General features: G+C 43.2%; 1 protein-coding gene across 3 annotated transcripts in view; it reads right to left on the reverse strand.

Annotated features, from left to right (window-relative positions):
* Window positions 1-26,918, reverse strand: part of PRKCA (protein kinase C alpha) — a 119,297-nt gene that overhangs the window by 90,476 nt on the left and 1,903 nt on the right. For all 3 annotated transcript variants that reach the window (XM_085077339.1, XM_085077338.1, XM_085077340.1), the window contains exon 2: window positions 25,319-25,350. In XM_085077339.1, the coding sequence (XP_084933465.1) occupies window positions 25,319-25,350 (32 nt within the window). The remainder of the gene's footprint in view (window positions 1-25,318; window positions 25,351-26,918) is intronic.

Raw genomic sequence — 26,918 nt, forward strand, 5'->3', positions numbered from 1 at the left:
CTTGTAACAAAGGAGTGTTTTATCAGCCCAAGTGGTCTCCTGGAATCACATTAACGAGCAGGACCAGTGGAGACTTCTCTGGACTCTGAGAAATCTCAGACAATCTGCAAAACCTCCCTGAGAGCCAAAAGAAATATTAAATAACACAACTTCCCCCACAAACTCAACCCACAGTCTTCTGCTCAATCAAGAGCCTTTCACATGGCCTGTAAAACCCATTTAACTCTTCTCTCCACCATCACATCTGGCTGTTTATTCCTTTCCATTCTTCTCTCCACACATGACAGCTTTGGCAAAGTTTTGTATTTTCAGAAATTACTTGCCAAAAGTGTCAAAAAGCACCCAGAAGTTTGTTTTCCCACTGCCCAGGGGTTGGTGGCTGACTGAGAGATCCTCTTGGAAAGCTGCAGCATCAAGACTGAGACCAGAACCAAACCCTGTTCTGAGTGCTGCCAAAGCTGCTGTGCCCAGCTGGGGCTGAGCAGAGCCTGAGCTCAGCAGAGCATTGCACTGAGCTGAGCCCAACAGCACAGCAAATAAATTCAGTTCTGCCCCAGCAGCCTCCTGTCCTCGCAGGGCAGCAGCTCTCCGAGGAGCAAAGGATCTTCTCTCGATGTGAAATGGGAAGTTTCTCTCTCTGCTCTGCTGCTTCACTGATCCCTTAACCAGCAGGGCCATTAGGGCTCAGCTAAACCAGCACAACAACCCTAATGCTATTAAGCAGACAATCCAATTAAGCCATTTCCAAGTAGTGTTTGTCATTAAAGAGAGCTGTAAGTGAGCAGCAAGTCCAGAGCCGAAGGCCAGTAATGGGAATTGTCTAGAAATAGTTCTGCCAAGGCTTTTAGCTCAATCCAACAGAAACAAGAGGATATAGTTTCTGCATAGGCACACCTTTAATACTGAGCAGTATTTGTACTCCAGGGTAAGAACCTTTCTGTGATTTATACAGTGCAGTTTGGTCACAACCAACACACAGCAGAACTGTGCTGACAAACAGAGAACTTTGCCAAAATTCTGCTGGCAGGTTTGATGCCAGAGAATATCATCCCCCAGTACATGTAATTCCAATAGCAACTTCAACTCCATCTCCAGAGGTCTTTACTTCTGTCAGTTACTCCATCACAGAATCTACTCTGCTTCTTAAGAACAATTTTTTATCTCTACTTCATTTTCAAAAGTGAAACTCAAAGAAGCTCCTAATCTGATGTGGAGTGAAAGGTCATCAGTGCAGAAAACAGAAGCCACAGCATTGCGTATTCTTAATTAAAAAAAAACAAACAAAAAGACAACTTCACATCTAGAGTTTCTTAGATATAAAAAGAATCGGAAAGGGTGGAACCAGAGGATGCAACATGTGCAAAGTCATCTGCTAAGCTACAGGAGAACCATTTGTTTACTGTCAATTAATCCTAAAGTTTAGTTAGAATCTATTAAAGAAAAATCAAGCAGGAGAAAGAAGAAGCTAGGGAAGAGCAGAGAGAATAATTTCTTTCTCTTAATGAAAGATTCTGCTACTCTTTAGCTAAAAAAAAAAAAAAAAGGCTTTTAATCATAGATTTTTAACCATCAAGACAAAAGTAAAAAAAGCTGCCTTAAGTATTTCCTACCTGGAAAGTGTGAACAAGAGTTTCATTACTTGCAGCTCCTACTAATTTCAGCTTCAATGTATTGCTCCAAGCTGGTGCTCGAGAGATGGAAAGAATGTGCATCTAATTTCATTAAAGACATAATTTAGCAAATGCAGTTTGTATTGATTATCCAGAGCATCAAAAATCCCAGCTGACTGTGAAGTCTGAGGTGAGTGGAAGCAATGAAACTCTTTAGAAAAACGCAGGAGAGAAGTGAATTTATGGAAATCCTGATCCATTTCCAAGAAACAAACACAGACAAGAGACTACGAGTTGTGCTCTAATTGCATCTGCAAATTCTGCCATTGCTTGGAGATGACTGAAGAGAGTTTTAACCAGAAAGCTGTGTTTTTAATGGATCCACCAAAGGCAGCATCTCTGGTGAGCATTTGGAGCTCACAGAGTGAGCCATGAGTCCCTGAGCTGGGAGCACTGCGAGTCCTTTGTGTCCCCAACTGCAGCAGAGAAATCCTCTTGGGCAGTGCAAGAGGAGCTTTGCACCTGAAATTCAGTGTATGAATGGGCAGCGAGGAGGGGATGTTCTCAGAACGTGCCTAGGGGGTGTTTTTAATCAAACAGCAGCCTAAAGCTCCAGCCCAGCTCAGTGTATCCCCCAGGAGATTTTCTGTTCAGCTTCATCAAAAGTGGTGCCAGCGAATGCAAAAGGAGACACTGCCAACACTTCTGCATGGATCTAATGCAGAAAGGCCACAGAATTATTGAATCTTTTGCCTAAAAGTTTCAGGTAATGAAATTCTTGTGATAAACCAGAAATTTGACACCTTTCTAACAGTTTTGCCATTTTTTAACAGTTTGCTAGTTCTTTCTTTCAAATGGAAAATATGTTCCCAGCTAGACCTTGCTCCACTGCAGCTGGAGACAAGGGGGCAGAGGATGTCCTGTTCTTCTCAACAACAACAAAATTCAATCACTGGGCCAGCACCAAAAACCCCATTAACCTTGAATTTCCCTTGAGGTTAATAGTGCAATACAAGCAGGAGTGGTGTGGTGGTGAACACACAGGATATCTCACCCAGAATATTGTGTTATATCTCTGTTTGGGCTGCGAGGAAACTCACAGCTCACAGGACATACAAGACACAGGTGAAAACCACGAAGGTTTACGAGCAAACTACAACTAATAAATATTACTATTCTTGATTTCTGCAATTAGAAAGTCACAGAGAGCTACAGAAAAAAAATGTCCTCATTTAGCACAACAAAGAATGAGTAAAAAAGTAAAAATGGTCCTTTTATAAAAATAAAAAAATGATGAAAACACCAGGTAAAAAGAAATCAGAAAGGTCCTGAGGAATGCAAAAGAGCTTTAAAATTCGTTTATCTAGATAAAGAAACACAGGTAGCACTAATAGATATTTCTGGAGTGTTTTGGTTTTTTTTCCCCAGGCACACCATGCAGGAAATAATATTGGTTGCTTGCTTGACCATACATCCGGGTCTGGAGAGGCAATAAAGATCCCAAATGTGCACCTTGGAGAAATCCTCATAACACAGGATTTCCTCAGCCCTGAGTGCTCCCAGTGACACCAGAGCTGAAACAATGAACAGAGCAGCACAGAGGCTCTGCACCAATTCCAGCAGATCCACGGGATCCCAGTGACCTCCCTGCCAGACTGGTTATACTGGGAGGAAGCAGCAGTTGGACTGGGCAGTGCCTGGCAGGGACTCAGCCTGAGGAGCACACGGTGCAGGAGGGGAAATCCCAACAAGATGCCACAAAAATGAATTTCCTGAGGCAGGAGGTCAAAGCCAGGACAGGGATGCTCTGCCATGGGATATCCCAGCTCCAGCCACACAAACCTCCAGCAAACCAGCAGAACTTCACAGCTGGCCAAGGCAGAGACTGACCAAACAACTCCATAGATCCCTTCCACCTCCATTTATCTGCTTTTCTCCTCCACAGCACAGTTGGATGGCAAAGTGAAAGCTGGGGGTGGGGAAAGCAGTTGACTCTCAAAATACTCTGCTGCTTTAAAGCAGAGTGATGCAAAAGGTCAGATTATTAGATGGGGAGAGGAAAGAAATGTCATGTTCTACTTTCATTACCGCCCACTGCAGCTCTGCTGCTGACTGATGTGCACAAATAATGCAAAGAGCTAGATAAAAGCTTAATCCTGAGCTTCTGGTGACAGTGCTGCCTGGGCTGCCTGCTTATCTGTTAATTAGAGATGATGGTGAGAGCACAGGGATACAGTGCAGTTGTAATCTCAGCTCATTCACCACCTCCCTCACCAGGGTGGATCAGCACTGCCTGTGGCAGTGCACAGAATGGCCAAAAATGTCACAAAAACCAGTGTCTGGCTGCAGTGGAGAGCTGCCATGGCTGCAGCTGGGTTAGAGTGCTGTGCTGCATTATCCTCACCAACATCTGCACCGAGGGAGAGGTGGATAAAGCTGGGAGCTGCAGCTCAGACTGCACTGGCACAGCACCTGCTGATTTTGGGCACCAACACCTCCCAGCAGCACAGGAACACTGCATTTTATCATTATTGGCCTGGTTGAGCTGCTAACTGTCTGTCATTAGAGGGAAACAGGCAGAGTGTCACCCAGGAGCCACAGGCTGAGCTGCTCTCAACTCCCCACACTCAGCACTGCCAAAACCTCAGCTCAGGAACATCCCCAGAGCACAATCACCCCCTGGCTCAGCTGCTCAGAAAGGCAAACTCTGAGCAAAGCACAGCCAGGAAAAGCCAAGGCAATGATGTGCAACAGCAGCAGCAGAAGGATTTATTCCCATTCCACACGGATTTCTATACATTACAACCTCCACCCATCAGAAGTGTCACCACATGTTATTTTATGTATTATTGACATTCCAGCCAAGCGTGATGTAGCTGCAAGCAACAGAATTGTCTTGTTTGCTTTTGTCCCTCTTCCCATTGCTTTCACCACAACATTTACACTTAAGAGACATTAGGGGATGAAAAAATATACAGCAGCAATTCAAGTGTAAAAAAACCTCCAAAAACCTTCATCAGACACTACCACTGCCTGATGTATCCATAAGGACACAGACCACGTTCTTGACAACAGAGCTACATGAAAAAGACAGCAATTATTTTCTTTAAAAAAAAAAGAAAAAAAAGGAAAAGCAAAAACTGCCTGCAATTAAAAAGGTACACATGACAGCATCCTGCTGTTTCCAGTTTTTCATACTTATGTCTCCAAAGAAAGGTCTTAATTGTGCTAGAAAAATATATCAGGGGAAATTATTACATCTGAATATTGTCAGTGCTGCCATGATTGACTGTGGTAACTCTGCTGCCAAGGAAGCTGAGCAAAATAGATCCTTTAGGAGATATTTAAATACTGCAGCCATGCCAAACAACAGCTGGAAAAGTCAATGCTACACTTCCTCAAATTAAACAAGTATGGCAGTAATTAAACAAAAAACCACTGAGACCAAAGATTTGATCAATGTTTCTCAGAAAAGGCAGAGAGGACAAGAGAAATCCTCACTGAGTTGCACATAATGCTGATTTTAAAGAGGCAACACAACCTTAAATAACACAGAGGTCTTCAATTAGCCAAGGAATAAATCTTTGCAGAACATTAAAAACTTCTAAGAACTGTTTTAGATTAAACTTTCCTGACTAGCTGAGGATTAGCACTTCTTCCAAGCTCCAAACACAACTACCTGAGCAGCTTGAACAAAGAACCAAATCCACTCTGACCTCCCCATCTATAGCACAATACATTTCCCTATTTTCACCTCAGTCTACTCATTTTTTTTCCCCAGTTCATTTTTCAACCAGCTAAAGAAATAATGGAAAGAAGAGGAAGATCAATCAACACGTTTGTATTTTATTACACTGACTTTTGGGTTCAAACACAGACGGTGCAGAAAGGTATCAGTCCTTCTTTTCTGTTTAACAAATAATGATTTCTCTCTGCATGGCTAATGGGGCCTGAAATGAAAATGGATTTTTAGTGGAGCTCCTGCTCATGCACTTGTGTCATCATCAATACCAGCGAGCTCCAGGAACAGGATTTATCTCACTGTCCATTACAGAGGCAAGCTGCTGATAAAAGCACCAGGAGAACTCCCAGGAGCCCCACCAGGGTTACATAAAGCCCCAGATTGCCCAGGACTTCACTCCTTGGGCTCAGAAACCCAAAAACAGGCCAAGATTGGAGTCAGTGGAGCTCTGCAAGGAGAGGCTGTGATGGGGTTAAACCCCAGTGCAGGTGAGCTCCTCTGAAATCCCTGAGGCTGTGATGGGGTTAAACCCCAGTGCAGGTGAGCTCCTCTGAAATCCCTGAGGCTGTGATGGGGTTAAACCCCAGTGCAGGTGAGCTCCTCTGAAATCCCTGAGGCACTCCAGGGAAACTCTCAGCCACCCCTGAGGGATACCTGAGCTGCTGTGAGCAGTGATGCTGCACATTGCTGCAAACTGCTGCCAAACTCCCATCAGTGCAGACACTACTGCAGGGAAGGGAATTCAATACTTTGCCCGAAGCCAACAAGGTGTGAAGTTTATAAGCTGAGAGGAGGAAAGCAGTTTGTATCCAGGTAGTTCAGGTTTTTATGTTTTTTTCCTGAGACCTCCCTTCAAGTGCTGGGGAAATTTTATTTTCAAATACCCCATCATGTGAGCATTTTAAAAACAGCTGAGAGTCTAAAGGATGGGAGTGGCTGCACCTCCCTAAATGCAGAGCTCTTTAAAAAAAAATATTTCTATTCCTTGAGGCAAGGAAATAATACTGAGGAGAGGGGAAGCTCCAGCAAACTGTTTAAATCTATCTGTGTTTTTTGCACAAATAAGATCTTCAAACAAGCACTCTCCTCCCCCTCACATTTATAATTTGGCAATGAGAACAACTCCTTTCTTTATACCTAGGGGGATATGCTCATTTTAGGTCTATCTGGCATATGAAAATGAAAGGACTGGAAAAAAATCAGCAAGAAAACATCAAAGCTGAATTAAGGAGCAAGCTGTAGTCTAATGAATATGAAATTACTTCAAATAGGGACTTTCAACACCTTCTGTACCTGTTTTTAACAAGCTTATGACACATTTATGCCCCAAATTGTCCTACAAATTAAGGGAAGTACTTATCTTGCTTAGAAGACCTGAAAGCAATCAGCAGAGAGACAAATCTATGCAGCTTTTACCTGCCTGCAAGTCTGTTACATTCTCCTAATAACCACTGCAATCCTCCCAGAAAAAGGAAGGATTTCTCTACACTGCAAGACGGCAACGAGAGAAAAAAGTAAAATTACATAACCAAGAAAGGTTTATCAGAGAGCAGAACACACAGAAAACAGTAAACATCCTAAAATCACCCAGATTGCCCAGCATTGTTCCCTGGTGTTAAGAGTTTAATCCAGGGATCCCTCCTTTGCCAGGCAGAGGTTTGTCAGGTTAATGCAGGGAAGGAGCACAGCTGCTGAGAGCAGAGCCTTTGAAAGCATTTCCCCCAATGAAACTGATGTCACAGGGGCAACTCTGTCACCAGAAATATCTAACATTCTCCATCAAACTAAGCAGTTTATGGTGGGATTACAAGGGGATTACTGAAATGCATCAGAGGGGAAAAAAAAAAGAGAAAACTCAAACAAACCCTCCAACACAGATTTTGGCACAGTGACAGAATGGAAGAAGGTAAAATATACAAAATCTGGGAAAAGCCTTACAGCTCATGCTTGTCTTCATACCATCATATTTTTATATTTTCACGAATATAGCAGCTTCCACACATTATAACAACAGGATTTTAATTTCCATGATTTTTTTCTATCTCATATAATCAGCATTTACAAGCTGAGTATTAACTTATTAGCTGAACAGAGCAAAATCCTGCTTAATTAGGAGCAGAGGACTGAAAGGAACTCCAAGGTAACTGAATCCAGCTCCTTGCTCCTGCTGGCAACCAGGACCATTTTTTTGGAAGGTCAGATTGAAATCACTTGGTTTCTTGGTCTGCTAATCTCTTCACAAAGCTATTCCTGGACAAGTGTTTTCCAGCAGCCAAAGATCAGCAATTTCCACCCTAAACTTATCAACAAGTTTGTGGTTATTTGTCCTCAAATTAACACACAATCACTGCCACAGACCTGAAGATAAAAAAGTCACTGGCAGCTCTGGGAGTGGAAAGGAAAAATTGCAGGGTAGAAAAAAATCCCAAATGTATCCAGGCTGAAATAACAGGCTGGACTTGGAATGTACAATATTCAATCCGCAAGACTCAGTGAAAATGGAAGTGTCAGGCAGTTCCAGCAGCAGAGCCCAGCCAGGGCAGCAGTGAGCAACAGCAGGGAACAAGAGGTGTTGCCATCAGGAAGGTGATTTATTATTCTCAAATTGCTGCTGGTGACAGAGCAGAACTTTCAGAATTTCTGTTTAAAACAGTTAGAGGCCAATCAGCTCCCCATTAACATTTTTTTAAATTTTCTTTTTAGGCTGGCAGAATGTGGTGGAAAGAAATCTGGAGCACAGCAGCTGAGAGATTTGGGGTTTTGCAAGAGTGTCAGGGAGACAGAGCTGAGAATAACCAGAGCTCCAGAGCCAGAGAGCTTGCCTGGCTGAAACCTCCACATCCATTGTATTTAATTAATCAATATTGGATAATTGAGATAACTCTTATTTTGGCCATGCAGGTTCCTCCAGAAATGACCAAATAATGCAGAATACAGTCATAAAGTGGCAGGGAGCACCAACACCTTCCCCTGGTGTAAATCCAAGCTTTACTGAATACCAAACCAGCTGTCACACTGCAGCTTCTTCCCTTGAAAACTTCCTGCATTAAACACTGCAATTGATTTAACTCATATTTAACAGCGAAAACGACAAAGACAATAATTGAGTTTTCCAGTTTAACACTGTCTCAAGTCTTCTTACATCACATTTTTGAGGATATTAATAGAGGCTCTAAAAATAAGCATCCCCAGAGCAGCCAGGAGAGATACCTAATACTCAACAAAATGCAGTCGAGGGCATGAGCACTGTGGCTATTTTTAGACATTTTCTTTTATATAGGAGTTTAACGACTAATTAATTTATGGGGAAATGCAAAGGTTGTAAATAAAATATCTCAGGTTTGCTGGTTACACCTCACCTCACCTCACCTGCCTGGCCTGAGCCATCCCAGGAGAACTCTGCTTTTGGCATCACTCATTCCAGACTTTGCTGCATTTCAGTTGAGGAAGGGAAATTTGTTACAATTAATTAAAAATAAATTTACGATTAAAAATAAATTTACACATAAAAGCAAAGTGCCTGAGGGCTCTGGGTACCAATGGCCAAAGCACCCCAACCTGGGCTAAAAAGGGATGTTTTGTGCCCCAGGTGTGCTCAGGTTCTCCTGGCAGAGCAGCCCCAGGGCAGGTTGTGTGCAGAACATGAAAATCTCCTCCAGTTTGTACACAGAGAGTGTTAGAGTTTCCCTGACACGTCACAGAGTTATCCTTCCTTATAAGATATCTGTAAATAAAAGGCTGCCATGTCATGGTGTACAAGGAAAAGGTTATTTTTAGCCCAGACCAGCCGACTGGTGCAGTTCAGGGTGTGATTTGAGTGGGAAAAAAGAAAATTAATCTGATAGTAAATTAAGGAAAAAGATGGAGGTCACGTGGAATTCCATGATAAATTGATTTATAAATGACTGCAATTAATATTGAAATAATTTTAAAATTCAGAAGGCATTTCTAAAATATTTTTTGTTTACGTGAAAGTGACTGCAAGGCAAAATAACAGAAGCCAAAGGTCTTGTTCCTAGTTTAATTTTTGAGGGAAATTCTAGCATACAAGGCTTTAATGTAATTAGTGTAAACTGCATTTCACTTATTGCTAATATAAAAATGAGTGAATGAAAAAAAAACCCAACAGAAAACAACCTTCCTGCAGACTCAACAAGACCAGAGGAAATGCTTCATTTCAGATAAAATCCCAACAGTGAAAAAAAGCAGTGAAACCCAAAACTGAAGTTTCCCAACCACGTGCAGAGCAGCTTTGTGAGGAAGTTTCAGTTTCTGGGGATCCATTGGTGCAACTCTGAGTGTTGTGACAACACAGCAGTTGTGACATGTTGTCACAACATGGCAGGGAGAGCCCAGCTGGCACAGGGCTGGAGCCACTGCTGGTGCCCTGGGGTGCCCAGAAAGCTCTCCTGGTGATGCCCAGGAGCTCTCCTGGTGCCTTGGGATGCCCAGAAAGTTCTCCTGGGATGCCCAGAAAGTTCTCCTGGTGATGCCCAGGAGTTCTCCTGGTGCCCTGGGGTGCCCAGAAAGCTCTCCTGGTGCCCTGGGATGCCCAGGCAGCTCCCAGCTCTCCTCCCTTCCCTCTCCCAGCTCCTCACTCATCCCCTCAGCGCTCACAGGAGTTCCCTGGCAGGATTCCCAAGCTCAGGGCAGGGCAGCTTTGCCCGTGGCAGAGCAGAATTCACCCACACGAGTTTCACTCGGGGCTGCAGGATGAACTCCCTGCCCTGCTCAGAGCCATTCTGCACCAACCACATCTCCAGGGCAATTCTGTGCTCTCCCTGCAGCCCCACAGCTGCTCAACGAGACAAAATCTGTCTCCAATCGAGGCCAAAAGGTGTTCCTGGATGAAAGAAGTGATGTCAGGAAGCCAAAATACTTCTGGAATTAAGGGTTTCCAGCTCTGTTGGATGCTGTATTTTTAATATCTCTCTGTTTCATTCCATCAGCTTCAAATAAGGAAACGTCCCAGGGATGGTGATAGCATGCTGGATTTGTTGCTATCTGCAGAAATGAGCTCCTATAAATAGGTTTCCCAGGCTTTTTAAGGCACAGCTGTACCCAGCTCCCCCCAGCACCAAAATCACCAAGACATCGATTCAGTGCATCATTTGTCACTTCCCAGAGGTTGTGACAGAATCCCAACCATGGTGGGTTTTTCCTGGGACGCCTCGTCACACATTTTAATCTGATTATCTGCAAAGATGGAACACCATCTGCAACAAGCTTCTCAAGCATCTCTTCTCCAGCAGCAGAATTCAGTGGTGATAACAAGATTCTGTGAGCATGACTGGATAAAATTTCAGTGTGTTAACCTGAAACAGCAGTGCCATGGGTTAGGAGGAGGACTGGGAGCTGCAGGAATGGAGTACAAATCTCACCCCAAGCTCAACATGTGTAAACTCACTGCTTCAGCCTTTACACACAGCCTGGCAGCTGCAGAGAGGGATTGGACAAAGCCAGGGGAGATCCCATCAGTGCCCAAAAAATATCCAAAAATCTCAGAGCCGTACGGATTTCTCAAGCTAATTCCTGTAATGAGCTAAAAGAGAGGAAGAGGCATGCTGCCTTCCCAACCTAAATACATGAAATATTTGAACTCTGAAATCAGAACTGGAGTTCACACCTGCCAGGGGAGTGATGAAATGCCAGCACTGGGGCAGGGATGAGGCTGGCTCTGGCACAGGCAGGGTTATTGCAGTTTGCAGAAACTCATCCCAGCGCTGGGTCAGTGCCAGGGAAATGGGTGATCTTGGGAACAGATTGCCTGGGAGCAAAGAGCCTCTGAGAAAGGTACCCAGCACTCATCCATTCTCATTCAAACAACCCTTCAGCCATGCAGTGTCCTCCAGAAGGCCAGGGAGGCTTAGATGAAAATACACTCCCTGTCAGAAAACCTAATGGAAGAGCAAAAACACATAATTCATTCTTCAGATGTAGTAAGTTATAGAAATAATTCCTCGGTGAAAGACCAGATAAACTGGATCTCCTTCTAGACCTCCTCTGCAATATTCTGCCTGAAAATCTACAACTTCCCAGCAGCCAGGAAGTGCAGAACCTTGTTCTGCAGGATGAAGAGAAGGACAGCCAGGGAGCAGCTCTGCTCAGGCAGCTCAGAGAGCAGGGCTCTGTTCCCATTCTGACTCATCCCTTTCAGACTCACACTCCTCAGCAGCAGCATCCCGGGAAGCAGAAATACATCTCTGCTCAGGACTTTGTACCACAGGGATGAAAACAAAGCAAAACAAAGCAAGTCCTGTCTCCCGTTTATCTCCCGTTTATCTCACATTTATCTCACATTTATCTCCTTGATCTTTACACAACCCTAGCACTGCTAAATATCACATTTTACAGGTGGAGACAACATCAGTCTGACACACAAGCAGGACTCAAAGCAATTCCATTTTTAGTGCTTTGGGGAGCCTTAAATCAAAGACAGAAATGCAGAGTGTTGTCTGAAAACAACCTTTTTACAGCCAGACCCATTTGTGGTTGGAATCCCCCAAACATGTTGTGATCTGCAGGTCCAGGAGTGAAGAGACAGCCCGAGGCTCTGCAGACACAAGTTAATTAACAAAACTAGAACATCTGGATTGCTGATGAATTTCTGTCTTGTAAACACATCAGCAATCTATAAATAAAAAGCTCTGTTATCAGAGATCTTGGTATCTTCTCAAGAGACAGCATGAAATCATTTAACCCTAAAGTCACCCACCATCTCCACAATTGGCTCTTTTCATAAAACTAATCTGCAAACACAGAATTTTGAATAACACTTTGGTTTAGTGCATTGTTCTAGAGAAAGCATGAAGTTTCCCATCAACAGAGAACCCATTTTGGACAGAGCTGTTTTGAAGCTGAGCAAGTTTTGGCATTTTATATTATTCAATAGAAATTTTGTGGAAACTGATCTCATAAAATAACAAGAAAAAAAATCTACAGAGAGAGATTTTCACATCTCGACTTGAAAGCAATTCACGTTTAAAACCATTTAAAAACTGACTCATTTTAGAACCATTATGGAGGTACTGCACGTGTTAAATAATAACCAGTGTTCCACCTCTCCTAAAACCAAAGTCCAACATGAGCACGAGCAGAAGGGGTTTTTTTATTTATTTATTTTTCTGTTATTATTAATTTTTGAAGGCCTCATTGCCAAGAGCGCTGAAAGAAAGTGATGCTTTATCCTTTATCCACAATTTATTAACTGTGTTAACAATTAATCCAGGACTCATTCTCTTGCTCTAGGCTCCCACTGAGTGCCACACTGAGATTTTCCCAGTGCTGGTGCTGTGCAGAGCAGGTCAGAGAGGCTTGAGGTGATCTGCAGAAACTGTGAGGTGGTCAGGCTGGGATCTCTATGTCAGGGAAATGCCAGAACTGGGACAGAGTGCTGCAAACCCCAGCAGGACAGCAGCTGCTCAGAACAGCCTTCAAAAGCATCCTCATGGCAACCTGGGTGATGCCATCAGGGTGAGTTAATAAAACATCCAAGCTGGGGCCAGGCAAATGTGAAAGGGTGGATTTGGAGCTCTGGGCTTTCCTCGGGAATGCAGGGATTAGGACGTTGTTCCTGCAAAAACAACGTCCAGACAAGTCGAGGCTAAATGAGGAATTATCCTGATTAACCTGTGAGTTTTAGCTGCTGCACAGGGCAGACTGAGCTGAGAGAAAAGCCAGAATTCTCTTCCACACGGCAGAGAGTCAGAGCAGCTGCAGAGAAGCCAAAGGACCCAACTGCACCTGGGGCTTTGTGAGAAAAGCTCTTTCTCTCTCTCTTTCTCGTGGCTCAGCTGTGCCCAAAGCCACTCCCCAGCCCAGGCAGGTTTTTCCCATCCTGTTCCACAAAAGCTCTGCACAGATTTCCAGCAGATGTGCTCTGTTCTGCTGTGATTCACTGATATTTCCTGCTGGCAGGTTCTCACCAAGCTGTGCTGGTGGCTGCAAGGTTGCATTTGTCACCCTGATGTCACCAGTGCCTTACTGCACAGAGACACCACAGAAACAGAAATATCTCAGGCTTTGAGCCTCAAGCTGGGGATAAATAATTTGCCTGTGCAACAAGAGCTTGAATTAAGGTTTTGTTCTTTCAAAATGTGGTCTAATAGGGGAAGGGAAACAAAAAAAAAAAAAAAAAAAAGAAAACCACAACCTGAAAACCAACTTAAGCTTTTTCTTATCAATTTTACAGATAACACAATGGAAACTACCTCTTGACCATTTTCTCAAGCAAGAAAATCCTCTTTCCCATCACCCATTTGATTTCTGAGAGCTTCTTAATTCCATTAACTGCATTCAGCAAAAACACCTCCAAGGAAGGACTCATTCACCCCAAAACCCAGGAGGAGCTCCAGGCAGCACTTGGTTCAAGGAGTGAATGTCACCTGAGCTTTCAGTGCACACAGCAGGGAAAGTCACACACCAGGTGAGAAGGGCTTAGCTGAGGAGAAGGAGTTTTAAGGATATAATTTTCTGCTCCACTGATAACTACACCCTAAAATAAGAGGGGAGGAGGTGAAATAAATCATCTCCTTGCCATGAAACCTGGCCTAACTCCATTTGCTGAGGAATGGTGCTGTGGGCTTTTCCTCACAGGTCAGCACAGGGTAAACCCCAGGAATGATTCCCAGGGAGGATTTCTGTTGTACACAAGCACAGGGATGAAGCCATTCTCTCTCTGAGCTTCCTAGGAAGCAAGGGTTGCATCTCCTCTCTAATTCCTGTTCCAAGAGGTGTTTGCAGTGAGGAATTTGGTTTGCACAATCCATTAAATTGGCCACTTTCTCTCACAAGGTAAGCATTGCACAGGGAATGCTTCAGGAGGTGTTTACATCTCTGTCCTCACATGCAGCCACAACAAGCATCATTTAAATGATATCAACTATTTATGTGACAGAACACTTTCATGTAAAACTTCAGGAGACATTATCATGCTATTAAATTGAAATTTCAATACTGAGCCCAGGCAAATCATTTCCACTTCAAAAAGTACATCTGGAAAGTGAGAGGATAATGTGTGCTCCTATCAGCACATCTCGTGTCTCTCCAGGTTACTGAACCTCCTGTATCAAGGGCAGCTCGCTTTGCTAAATATTCATGCAGAGTTCTGCATAATAGGAGGCTTCAGTTATTCAGAGGATCTCTGAACTGCAAATCAAAATAAGCAATAAAGCCCATATATTAACTGCAGATTAAGGTCAGATCCCAACAGTTGTTGCACACAGGAGAATGGAACAGATCAACGTTCACTGGCCATGATACTGATCCTCCCCACAAAGCAGATTGCAAGATCCAGGCTTTAGAGTTTTTAAGAACATTTATTAGCTCAGCAGCAATGCAATCCTACACTCTCAGAGCGAGTGCAGAACTGGGACAAGCTGGGTTTGGAAGTTCTGGAAATGCATCACTCTGGCCAGCCCAGTGTCCATTCCCTGCTCTGCAGCTCTGACAGCTCCACAATTAACCCCACGGATTTTATCACTGATTTCCCTTCATTTCTCCCTGTTAAATGTCAGATGACCCAGTGTCTGACACTGCCCTGTTAATTGTTACAACCACAGCTCAAGGCTGGCACACACAGCTCCCTCAGCCCTGCAAGGGAGCTCACTGAAACACAGGCAACAGTGAGAATCCAAAGGTCAATATTTGCATAAGGCGGATAAAAGCCAAGAAAGCAAGAATTATTAAAAATTTAATTCTCCAGTAAGTTCTACAATTAGTACTCTTTCTAATGTATTGATTTATATTATAAAATAAGCTTCATAGATAGTGCTGAGGACTTCATTAAGATTTCCTGAACATGTTTATCAATGCTTCTTTCAGAAAGCTCAGTACAAAAACCTGCACAAACCCAATTAGACCTCCCAGACTCATTAATGATTTATGAGGTCTTTTATTCCCTCCATCAATCTTAAGCTACACATTTACTTACATAATCAATACTCCAAAGCTCTGTGATGTCCATAAAGTCCCAGCCTTGCATCAATGAATTGTTCACTCAACAGCTTCTCACACAGTCCCTGTCAGTCACATCAACCCAACCAGCCACATTTTATTGCTCTGTAATCAGGATTCAAAAGCACTTGAGATGACAGCAGCAATAAAAACCCTTGAGACTTTATATGTCCATTATTCTGGTGGCTGGGTTGTTTAAAAACAGGAGCTGCAGTGGCAGTCAGGGAGTGTAAATCTGCCCAGCACAGCACAGAGCCAGGGGAGCTCAGGGAGCAGCAGGAAACCAAGGAATCCAAAGCCAAAGCAACCAGGAAAAGGTGCAGTGCTGACAAATGTTTGTCCTCCCTCTTCCCAAAATAGAAACAGCTCTATGAGCAAATATTAAACAGGGGTTTGTTACCTTTTTTAGTCTGTTTAGAGAAAGAGAAACCTGGAGCAGGACAAGGAGCACAGAGCAAGGTGTCAGTGAGGGATTTGTGCTCCATCACCTGCCCCAGGTCCCAGAGCAGTGCCAGAGCTGCAGGGATCTCCTGCTGGATGGACTCTGGGAGAGCCCTGAGACAGAGCTTGCCTTCAGCTATTTGCTGTCAAGCGTCCAAAGCCACAGAAACCATGCAAAACATCTGCTGCCACAACGTGACGAGGCAGCCCTGAATAAAACACAAGCTTTAAACGTTTGTAACACACTGCAGCTCCATCCTGAAGGGAAAGTGACGCCTGGCCTTGTACCAGGTTTAATAATATACAACATCACTCTGTTTTCACAAAGGGTTCAAAGCAGCTCAGGCTCAATTAGATCATCAGCACTTTATATCAACTTGACAACGAAGCTGTTCCTCATTACACAGCGTCAGGAGATGCTGACAGGACTTGGGTTTTGCAGAAATCCTTTGCTGCCTCGTGTGAAAACAAGGGCAGGCATCACTTGTGCAGCTCCAGCAGCACACCTGGCTGCCTGGGGCACCACAGAGCACTCAAACAATAAATATAAAAATAAATGTTGTTGCTCAGTGCAACAACAACTGGCAGGAGCACCCCGGGAGCACTGGGATGGAAGAGCTCTAATGCAGAGCCTGCTGTGCAGTTGGCATAACGACTGCAGAGCCATTAGCAAACAATGCAGCTGCCCAGGAAAATGGAGAGAACAGGCACCACTCGCACTGCCAAGCCTCCTCAGCGGCCACACAGCTTTCCAGGGCTGCTTTCCAGAGGCAGAGCAGGATCTTGCTGCCCAGGGAGAGCTGCAGACACACAGCTCTGTGCTGCTGGACAAACACAGCCAGACTCAGAGCTGGAGCTGCTGGATGAGCCCAGAATGAGCCAGGGAGGAGCAGGCTGGGCAGAGGATGGAGCAGCTCTGCTGGGAGAGCTGGCATTGCTCAGCATGGAGAGCTGAGTGACCCAATGGTGGCCTTTGGTACCTGCAGGAGCTGCAGAGAGATGGAGAGAGAGTGTGACAAGGTGTGGAGTGACAGGGGAAGGGGAATGGCTTCAGACTGCTGGGGGCAGGGATGGGTGGGATTTGGGATGGAATCATTCCCTGCACGGTGGGCAGGCCCTGGCACAGATTCCCAGAGGAGCTGTGGCTGCCCCTGGATCCCTGGCAGTGTCCAAGGCCAGGTTGGACACTTGGAGCAGCCTGGGACAGTGGAAGTGTCCCTGCCATGGCTGGGGTGGCTCTGGGTGAGCTCTAAGGTCCCTTCCACCCCAAACCATCCCATGAGTCCACAAACACAAAGAAATAAACTGCCATGAGAAAATCCCCACTTTTTCTTGCTGACTCCTCGCCCAGTGTATGATACTTTAAGAAATTTTCATATTTAGCAAAGCACAACATTCCCCAGGCTCTTCAGGAAGTTGCCACAGCTGTTTGTCCTGGGCATACACTGAATTAAAAACACCATGAAATATGGTTTGTGCTGCACAGTGAGATTTATTGAGCCTTTGCTGTGTTTTAAAGGTTCACAGTTTAGGATCTCTCAATAACACCAAAAGGAATTCTGAGCAATACCTGGGCACCAAACTATTTGAAACAGAACATAAATAAAATCCTGTTTTTCTCCCTTCTTCCTGTAATGTTGCAGCATTTGTCTCAATGGCACAAACACAGAGCAGAACTGAAAAACACCAACCCAGAGGAGTCCAACTATTGCTTTCTGCTGCAGCCACATCACTTGTTCTAACAGGGAAGTTTCATATAAAAATGCATCCAGCAGATGTGATTTGCAAAAGCTGATGACAAAAAGAAGGAAGATTTAAAAGGGACATTCTTGGAATAATCTCCAATTTAATTAAAGTTTGCAAACAAGGCAGGAACAGTCCAAAATCTGACTAACTGTACAGTACATCACAAATTCAATCAGCTAACCTGCCATGACGGAAAAAACATGAAAAAAACCTGTATATACACCTTTCTAATAAACACTGCTGCTTAGCCTGTTTCTGTGTTTGTCATTATTTAATAACATTTTTATGAGAGCAAGCTGAGGGAATTGCTAGGCTGAAATCTGTTTTACACCATTCTGGAACAGGAGGAAAAGGGAGCTGCCCAGAACCTGTCAGCACCTCCAGGATGTCACCTCCAGACACACTGAAATCTCTGGAAAAGGAATGGAAAACTGCTTCAGGTGAGAAGTTCTGGAGAACAGGCAGCAGGAACCTCCCAGGGAAGCAGGAGATGCCTTGGAAATGCACAGAATTTGATAGGGGAGCAAAGATAATTCTGGGGGAGCATTTTTCCCAACAAAGAAACTTGAAATCAACCCAATAAAACAGTGATGTACACAAGGACTTTCCACAAAATAGAGATTATTTCTGCACTCTCAGCCAGAACAGGAAGAGTCACTTATTTTTTTCTTTCTTTCTTTCTTTTTTTTTTAAATATTAAATGCCAATTTCTTGAGAACAGGAATGCTTTGAGGTGGATTCTGGCTAATTGTGCTGAGTGAAAAACAAAATAATAAACCCACACAGCCTAGAAGTTGCAAAAGAAGATAAAGTATTGTTCCAACTCATCCTTGCACATGAATAATGCCTTGTTTACTGAGGAGCTGAAATACCACATTCAGCACACATTCCAGAGAAGTTAAAAATGCTGCTAATTTTAAAGGAAAATGAAGAGCAAAATATCTGTGCTTTGGGAAGAGAGTTCAATTGGGAATAACCTTCAGCACTGTTCAAAAGGAGGATTTCTATCTGCAGTCCATACATGACAATATGTGCATTTTCCTCACTTAGCAGGGAAATAAGGAAGGTCAGTATTTGAACCATTTTTTTTGAGTCACTAATCCCTTTTTAAACACAAACTAAACAAACACCTCATGCACATCCTGAGTGCTTTCAAACCCAAACACACAAACCCCAATTGCTAAACATCTAATTCCTGTAGATTTTAAATTTGAAAATGGTTAAATAAATTGCCACCAATATCCAATTTGCCATCACTGTAAGGATCATTTAGAGGAATAAAAATGTTGAATTCTCAGAAACACATTCTTCATAAAATCTTGTTTCAGGACAAACTGCCACTTCCAGATGCAATTATAAGCTTCATTTACCTACATGGAAATGCTTCCAGTGTATGCAATTTAATTCTGTATTTAATTCTTTTAATTGGAGTTAAAGACAAATAAGGAGCAATAGATGCAACTCCAGTTAAAAATCACTGTTTTTTAATATGAGTTATTCTCTTAGCAAAAAGGAAACAACTTGACAATTGCTACAGGAGCCAAGTAAAGCCTTGAATATGCAATTTGTGTCAATTGCTCTCCCTCCTCTGACACTTCTGACAGAGAAAACCTCTGCATGTGACTGTAAATGATGAGCAAATATTTTCTACATCCTGACAGGACTCTGTGCAAAGACAAATGTTAGTTAGAATTTTGCAGCTTCATTTTAAAACTAAAAAGCAGCACTCTAAGAGAGCAATAATGACATATTTTCGGTGTTTCTGGATGAATTTGCACTTTTTCTTCAAAACCTGTGTTTCTCTGTCATTTTAAGTGATAAATTAAAAGGGACATTTTGTAAACTATACAGGACAGACAAAAATAACACTTCCAGCCAACTTCTACATTTGTAAGGACATATTCCAGACTTCTAATAAAGCTCATTTGATGGAAAGATTTTAACTAACACAGTAATGAGATTTCAAAATCCAAATGAAGTCAATTAGAAGATAACCTGGAAAAGAGACCTGCAGCACCTTAGAGTCTACATTATGTAATTGCAAAAAGGAGTGAAAAAGCTTCATGTAAACCCAATTGCAATGAAGAAAGCAGAGTAAATGACACTGAAAAGCAGAGAAATGCATCTGCACGTGTTTGGCTGCCTGACTGAGAAGGTAGCAGTTGGGAATCCCATTTAGGGAAGGATTGTTCAGAAATAGCTGCAGTTGAACAGGAGCAGCTGATCACCAGCACTCTGAGCCTCTGCAAGGCTTCAGCAGCACTGCTGGAAACTGTTAGAATTAAAATGTTCAGCAGCTACAAGGATTTAAAAACACTTAAAGGGTAGTTGCTGATATTAATTACACACAAGAGAGTCCTTTCCTCTTAGATTTCCACGCTTCCTCCTGCAGATGTAAAAGCTGAAGAACTGAGCCTAAAGTATTTATTAAATAACTTATTATTTTTACCTCTCACCCTAAAGAGAAACAACCCACGAAAGCAAACATAAAAGAAATAATTACCAATGCATCCCAACAGGGAAATCTGTTTTTCCTCATCTTTCTGCAACTTTCTTTCCAACTTTTCATTACATTCTGCTCACGGCATCCACAAAAATCTTGAATCAAATGAACACCAGATGAGGCTGTGCAACATCAGCTGATGTGCAGCACGACACCAAGGCAGAGGGAAAATAAAGAATATGCCAACCTTTTTCTTGCCCAGGACTCAAACCGGTTTCTCTGTCAGCCTGGGATGAGCTATCACTCCCACATGTTTAGTTAGAAGCTGCAGAGCTCCATGGAATTACATGCAGGGCACTGGAACAGTCAACCTCTGCTAAGTGGGACAAAACACTGCTGGGATATCCAACCAACACAAGGAAACAAAACTTCACATGTTAAGTGTGGAAAGGGTGAAGATGGGTTTGATCTTGAAATGTAATATGAGGGGGGAAAAAAATGTTTGCTGCAAGATGAGATTTAATTATGTTTGAGTTTCGATGAGCACAATGTCACCAAGGAAATTTGCTAGAGAAATAGAAGTACAAGGACTTTTGCATTTATTTTATTGCCCTGGTTGGTGCTGAGTGAATTATACAGCAAACTAAGCATCGAGCAGCAGAATCATCCAGGCTGGAAAAGAGCTGCAAGGAATTAAAGGGTTTGGGGTGGAAGGACCTTAAATCCCACCCAGTGCCACCCCAGCCATGGCAGGGACACCTTCACTGTCCCAGGCTGCTCCAAGCCCTGTCCAGCCTGGCCTTGGACACTGCAGGGATCCAGGGGCAGCCACAGCTTCTCTGGGAATTCTGTGCCAGTGCCTGCCTGCCCTTTCAGTACAGATTTTCTTCCCAATATCTAATCTAAACCTGTCCTCCCTCAGCCCTGTTGTTACACACCCTGGTGACCCTTGAGTCCAACCCTCAGCACTGCCAAGGCCACCACTAAATGATGTCCCCAAGTGCCACATTAATGTCCCTCAGCCCCTGCAGGAATGTGACTCATCCTATCCACTCCACTGAATTGTTGTGATCACTCAGGCTGCAGTGACCAAGGATCCTCCCCAGCACAGCCATGCAGCTCCCCTGCCCTGCTGTCCCTTGCAGCCAGCAGGGACACTCAGGGACAGCAAATCCCCTCCCAGCACAGGGGGCAAAGGCTGAGAGCACAACCTGCACATCTGCAGCCAGCAGTGCTCAGCAGAACACATCTGGGCAGGAGAGCAGTGCTGGGAATTCCTGGAATTCCTGGGAATTCCAGCTGCCAATCCCAGGGCTGTTCTGCCAGGGGAGCTGCAGGGGGACTGAGGAACCAAACCCTCCAACAGCTCTCTGAGGAGCCAAAACCCTCCAACAGCTCTCTGAGGAGCCAAAACCCTCCAACAGCTCTCTGAGGAGCCAAAACCCTCCAACAGCTCTCTGGAGCACCCAGAGGAAAGCACTCTCCATGCTCCAAGGCCACCCAGTGGCACAGAGCAGCTGAGGTGACATTTCCAGAGGGATCTCCTGAGCTGAACCAGCTCTGATCTGTCTGCACTTGCTCAGGCTCAGGAGTTTCACCATCACTGCTGCTCTCAGGAGAAACTTGGATCATGGGCAATATTTCAAAGATCTCTCAGAGTTCACCTGCAGAAATAGGAACAGAATCTCAACTTTCACAGGCATCAGCAATTAACTGGACCAGATTTCCTCATCAAATGGGTCAGATGTTCAAAACTAAGGACGGCCAAAGGAGGGGAAGAACAATAAATAGAAGCTGACAAGACAAATGCACAAGAAGCATCTTATCTCTGGGTGTGTTTATGTCAAAATATCTGCAGATCAGTGAAATTACTGCCCCTTGAGAAGAAGTTCAGAAACACACAGTGCAGGGATCAGGCTGAGGCCAAAGGGGAGAGGAATAATGGAAAATGTGTGCAGATCCAATTAATGCTCCCAGGTGCCATTTATTATTAACAAAATAAACTATTATTTTGTTTGGGTTGTGATTTTTTTGGGAGAGTGTGTGTGACTCTGGGTTTTGCTCAGGGGGTTCCATTTTTGAGCAGACACCTCCAAAGTCATGCACATGGAAATACATTAACGAGGCTCTGAGTGTGTTTTTACTGAGCTCCCACTCCAGATTTCATGCTGCCTTTTAAGCTCCACAGTCACAAACTTCCATGGAATTAATTTCTCAATCTCAGGCTTGCAGCAACATCAGTTAATGTAAACTGCAGCACATGACTAATAAATAATGTAAGGAGCACAAAGGAAAACACCCACATTGTTCAAGGCCTGCTCTGCAATACCCAACTCACCACAAAAATGATAATGATACAAGAAAAGCAGCTCTGCCATAGAAAGGGCAACTTGCTGTGTGTCTTGTCCACCCTTTGGCAAAAACATTTCCAAGTAAGGAAGACAAATTATTTTTATGAGAAGCAGCACAGCAATGCAATAGATTTTCCTTTCTTAGGATGGTTTTTTTTAATAACAAAGGGAAATGACAATTGTAAAAGGAATAACTGCAGGGGAAACAAAGGTATCAGGCTGGAAAACCAAGAACTAAGCCTTGGGCCATAGAGAAAAAGGAATAAATGGTATTGCTTCCACTACAAATGGATCAGTTCTGAGGACTGATGGAAACTGTGTCAGCCAGGCTGGAGGTGGTCAGAGATTTCATTGGTTCAAACCTTCAGATCATAGAGAGAGAATAAAAAATTAGTTTCTTGATCACATCTTTCCAGAAGCCTTTAATACAACATTTTTAATGAAACTACATGATTTAGAAATGAGGTGGCATCAGTGGCTTCTTTGGCCTCTTTCTTGCAGAAGAGAGGTCAAGGACCATCAGATAAAAGATAAACAATGCAGAGGAAATGAAGTGCTGGTTTGATGTGCCAATGTTACAATATTTGAACATTAAAAGCTAATAAAATCCCTCCATTTCCCTTTTGAGTGAGGGAATTACTGGGGATGTCTGCCCAGCCCAGACCCAGCATGGCACAAACTGCTCCAAAAGCTTAGCACAGCCATGGAAGGTAAAATTCAACATTCAGAGAAAAATTACCTGAAAATAAATTGAGGGAAGACAGAAAAAAAACAGTGGAAAGAACAGTAGTTGCCCAGATCAGTGAAACATAATGATCTGCCTTAATTGATTTCTCTAATTTTTATTTATGTAAATTAGAAAACAAAAGTGAATTCCTTCCTTGGCTCATTATTATCCTTGAGCCAAATGTATTTCAAAGCTGAACTTGAATATTCTCTAGAGGAGAATATTGCACTCCAGAAAAGCCTGCAGCAACCATGTAAAAGAGGGAAAACTTGCTGTTAATAACTACAAATTTTGACCATTTAGGAGAGAATTCCCAACAAGCCCTTAATCAGGAACATGAGTTGATCACATTTATATTGCTGTAACTAAAAATATTCTTGCCCTGAGGAAACTTGCTCAGCCTTCAGTGCTGAACTTAAAACAACCTCTAAACCTACATAAATACATGTTCTCCAGCATTTGTTCTTCACAGCCTAGTGAGCTCCTGTTTGTCGAGCTCTGCTCACCAGAAAAATGTTTCTTACAAATCAGACAGAAAGAAACAAGTGCAGGTTCCACTCTGAGTGCAACAGTCTATCAAAAGGATGATGAAGCCGAAATTTAACTTAATTGCTTGCTTAATTTGAAGTCTGCTCTCTCAAAAGAGGAACTTTGATGCTGAGGCAGATTGAAAAAGGGTTGAATTATTGCATTTTCCCCCTGCTCTGGCAGAGTTTCCAGGTGCACAGCAGAGGAAAGCTTCAGTGCCTCAGCCACTTGCTTGGCAGTGAGAGAACAAAACAAAGCCACAACTCCCTGCAAGAATCATCCCCTCGAGTTTGCACTGCCAGAGATACCAACAGCAAACAGCACAGACAAAACTGCAGAGCTGGAATCCTCCTCCAAAGCAAGGCATCAAAAACGGATTCAGCAGCTTAACTTTCTCGTGGAAGTTTTATTTTTCAGGAGTACTATCCCCGGAGGATGAGCTCTTTGTGAACACAACCAAGTTTAATGACTGATGGTTAAAAACCCCATTTCTTAAACTCATCAGTGCACACCAACAGCTTGCTATAAACCATGCAAAGGTAGAGTATTTCTTAGAGATCTTGACTAAGGACACAGACAAAGCCACTGACTGTGGGACAGAGAAAATGCCATTCCAGTACCAACTGAGCACTGCAGACTGACCTACAGCACTGCTTTGGATGTGATGGGTGGATTTGGTATCCCCCAAAACACTGCAGGATATCTACAAAATTTAATATCAACCTTTTGGGGCACAGCAGAAAAACCACGGATGTCTGCTTACATCCACCAGGAAATGCTGTGTGTGTCTGCAAGCCTCTGCTTGCAGAAAGAAAACTTATTTATTGCAACATCTTTAAAAGGCATCAGCCTTTGACATCCACTTTCTCAAAGGTTTCATTTCAAGAAGCATCAACTCACATCAGTTTCCACCAAAATACCACAGAATCCATAATTTCTCTGACTGCTAAATAAAAGCAACGTTCAGGATAGTCAGATGTGCTCTAAGGCAAAGCAAATACCCATTAGAAATGCCATGGAGGGAAGAAGGAAAAGGCCAGCTAATGAGTACACAGTGTGCAGCTGCAGGTGAAGTGACAGCGAGGAGGGGGAGAGAAGAGAGGAGGACAACAAAAAGGTTCATCCCAATAAAGCAAACATATGACAAAGAAAAAAAACCTGCACTGGGTGGGTGTGGTTATTTCATGATGAAATGCTAAGTAACGATAAGTATTTGGCAGAAACACAGAATATACAGTTACCTTGCACTACAGCAGATTTTTTTTTTTTGGTAATTCAGTATGACATAAGATAGAATTGTCTTGTCCTAACCCAGTTAGAGCCAAAGGTCCTCCTGAACATGCTTTGTGTGGAAATGAAAACCAGGGACTTTGGGTTATGAAAAGAAGCCATATGACTAAAAAGTGAATCCATTTTCCAAAACGCCCACACAGACAAGAGCTTCTGATGAGAAAAATGATCTCTGCTGAAGCTAAATTGCGCAGATTATTTCCACGAAAAGTTTGAATCATGCAGATTGTACGACATTAACCTCGCTGAGATTAAAAAAAAAAAAACCACCAACTTCTTACATTATTACACTATGAACAATTACTTGATTGTTCCATGTAAATTATGTAAATATCAACAATTATTTAATTGAATAATTGTCTCCTTTTAGAATTTCCATCGGCAATGATGCTTAGTTTCTCCAGGGTTGTTCCTCTCTTGCTGCTGGCAAGTTTTGGGTTCCTTCAAAAGGACCACAAGTGTGCCAGCAGAGCAGTTGTGGCTTACCTTGGCACTGGAATCCTTGTTTCCCAAATCCCCTGCAGAAAGAAGAAGAAAAAAAACTGCCTTAGTATGTTTAGTTATAATTTCTACTCAACGATCTCTAAAAACATAAAAATAGCTCCATATTAAATTACTTCAGGTTTTGCTACGACAGCAACAGATTTTCAAATACACAACACAGACCAACCCACCCATTTCCCAGCAGAGAACAATAGCTGTCACCAGCTCTGTAATTTCAGCTTCTGGCAACAATTTTTTTATTATTATTATTTTACAAGCTATTTTGGATCTACAATTATCATCATCTGTGATTACTGCATAATATTTCAACTCGTTTCATGCCACATGTATACTTAACAGCCACGTGAAATACTCCAAGTTCCAGCAAAGGCACATAAAACAAGCCAGACTTGGGTTTTCATCCAAATTTGGGGATTCCAAGGCGGTGCTGTGAGCCTCAGCTAAACTCCAGCCGTTTGCTGGATGGAAAGCAGGCAGGTTGGAGGTTTAGCTTGTTTCAATATCAGTGAGAAGACGGCAGGCCCATGATTTCCATACTGATTATTCACCATTTCCATAACGAAACACAGACGTGTGTTTAACACTTCTGCAGTGAGCACACTGACTGTGGGACCAGCACAGTTCATACCTCTGGCAAACTGTGCTGCTGTGGGTTTATTTGTTCCTCTTTAAGCATTCAGCGTTCTCCTGCCACAAAATAAGTGTTTGGAGTATCCTCCCTAGAAACACCTCTCTGCCTTTCCCCCTCTTTGCAGCCTCTTCTTCAGCTGGAAACTGGAGCTGCTCACACTCCAACACAAACAGGCTAAAGCCAGGGGCTGCAGAGGCTGTGTGCAATTAACCACACGTGGTTTAATTAGCAACTTCATGGAAATGCGTTTGGGGTTTTGTTAAAATTGTCCCAGCGATTTCTCCACTTTTTTATTTATTTATTTATGGGAGAGACAGAACCTCCAGTGCACTGTCCCCTCAGGTGGAAGCTGCAGTGACACAGCTTGGGGCACTTCTGTCCATCTCTACGCTACTTGTTGTTGCTATAAGCAATCCTGAGCTGCCAAAACCAGGAGAAACAGCAAATTCTTTGTTTACTTGGCAGCACACCTGCCTGGACTGTCACTCTGATGTTGTCACCACTCATCTGCACAAAACTCAAAGCTGGAAGTGTGGAAAGGCAATTGCAGGAGAGCTGATGGCAGGACTGAGAACATGAAACACTTGAGATCGTTTTTAGTCCTTTGAAATAGACTTATTTGCAAACATTGCTTCATTCCCCGCTCCAGAAGCACGGCTGTTCCCGAGCTGAGCCCGGGCAGAGCTGCAGTTCCACCCCCCGAGCAGTTACAATGCAATTTTTGAGTTAAAACTCTTTTAAACAAATATCAACACTCCGGAAACAAAGCAGAGAGGTGACAGTCGCTTAAGTGGATTAGGAGGCACTAAACTATTTTGGTGAATATCACCTGATGAAACGCGATCTAAGGAGAAAAATCTGTTTGTATAGTTCATGGCAAGGTTGTGTTTACTATTCTTTATACCTTCAAACATGCTTGAATTGACACAAAGTGATTTTGGAAACAGACGA

This window comes from Lichenostomus cassidix, chromosome 18 (assembly GCF_008360975.1).
Source record: "Lichenostomus cassidix isolate B80296 chromosome 18, HeHo_3.0, whole genome shotgun sequence".
NCBI lineage: Eukaryota > Metazoa > Chordata > Aves > Passeriformes > Meliphagidae > Lichenostomus > Lichenostomus cassidix.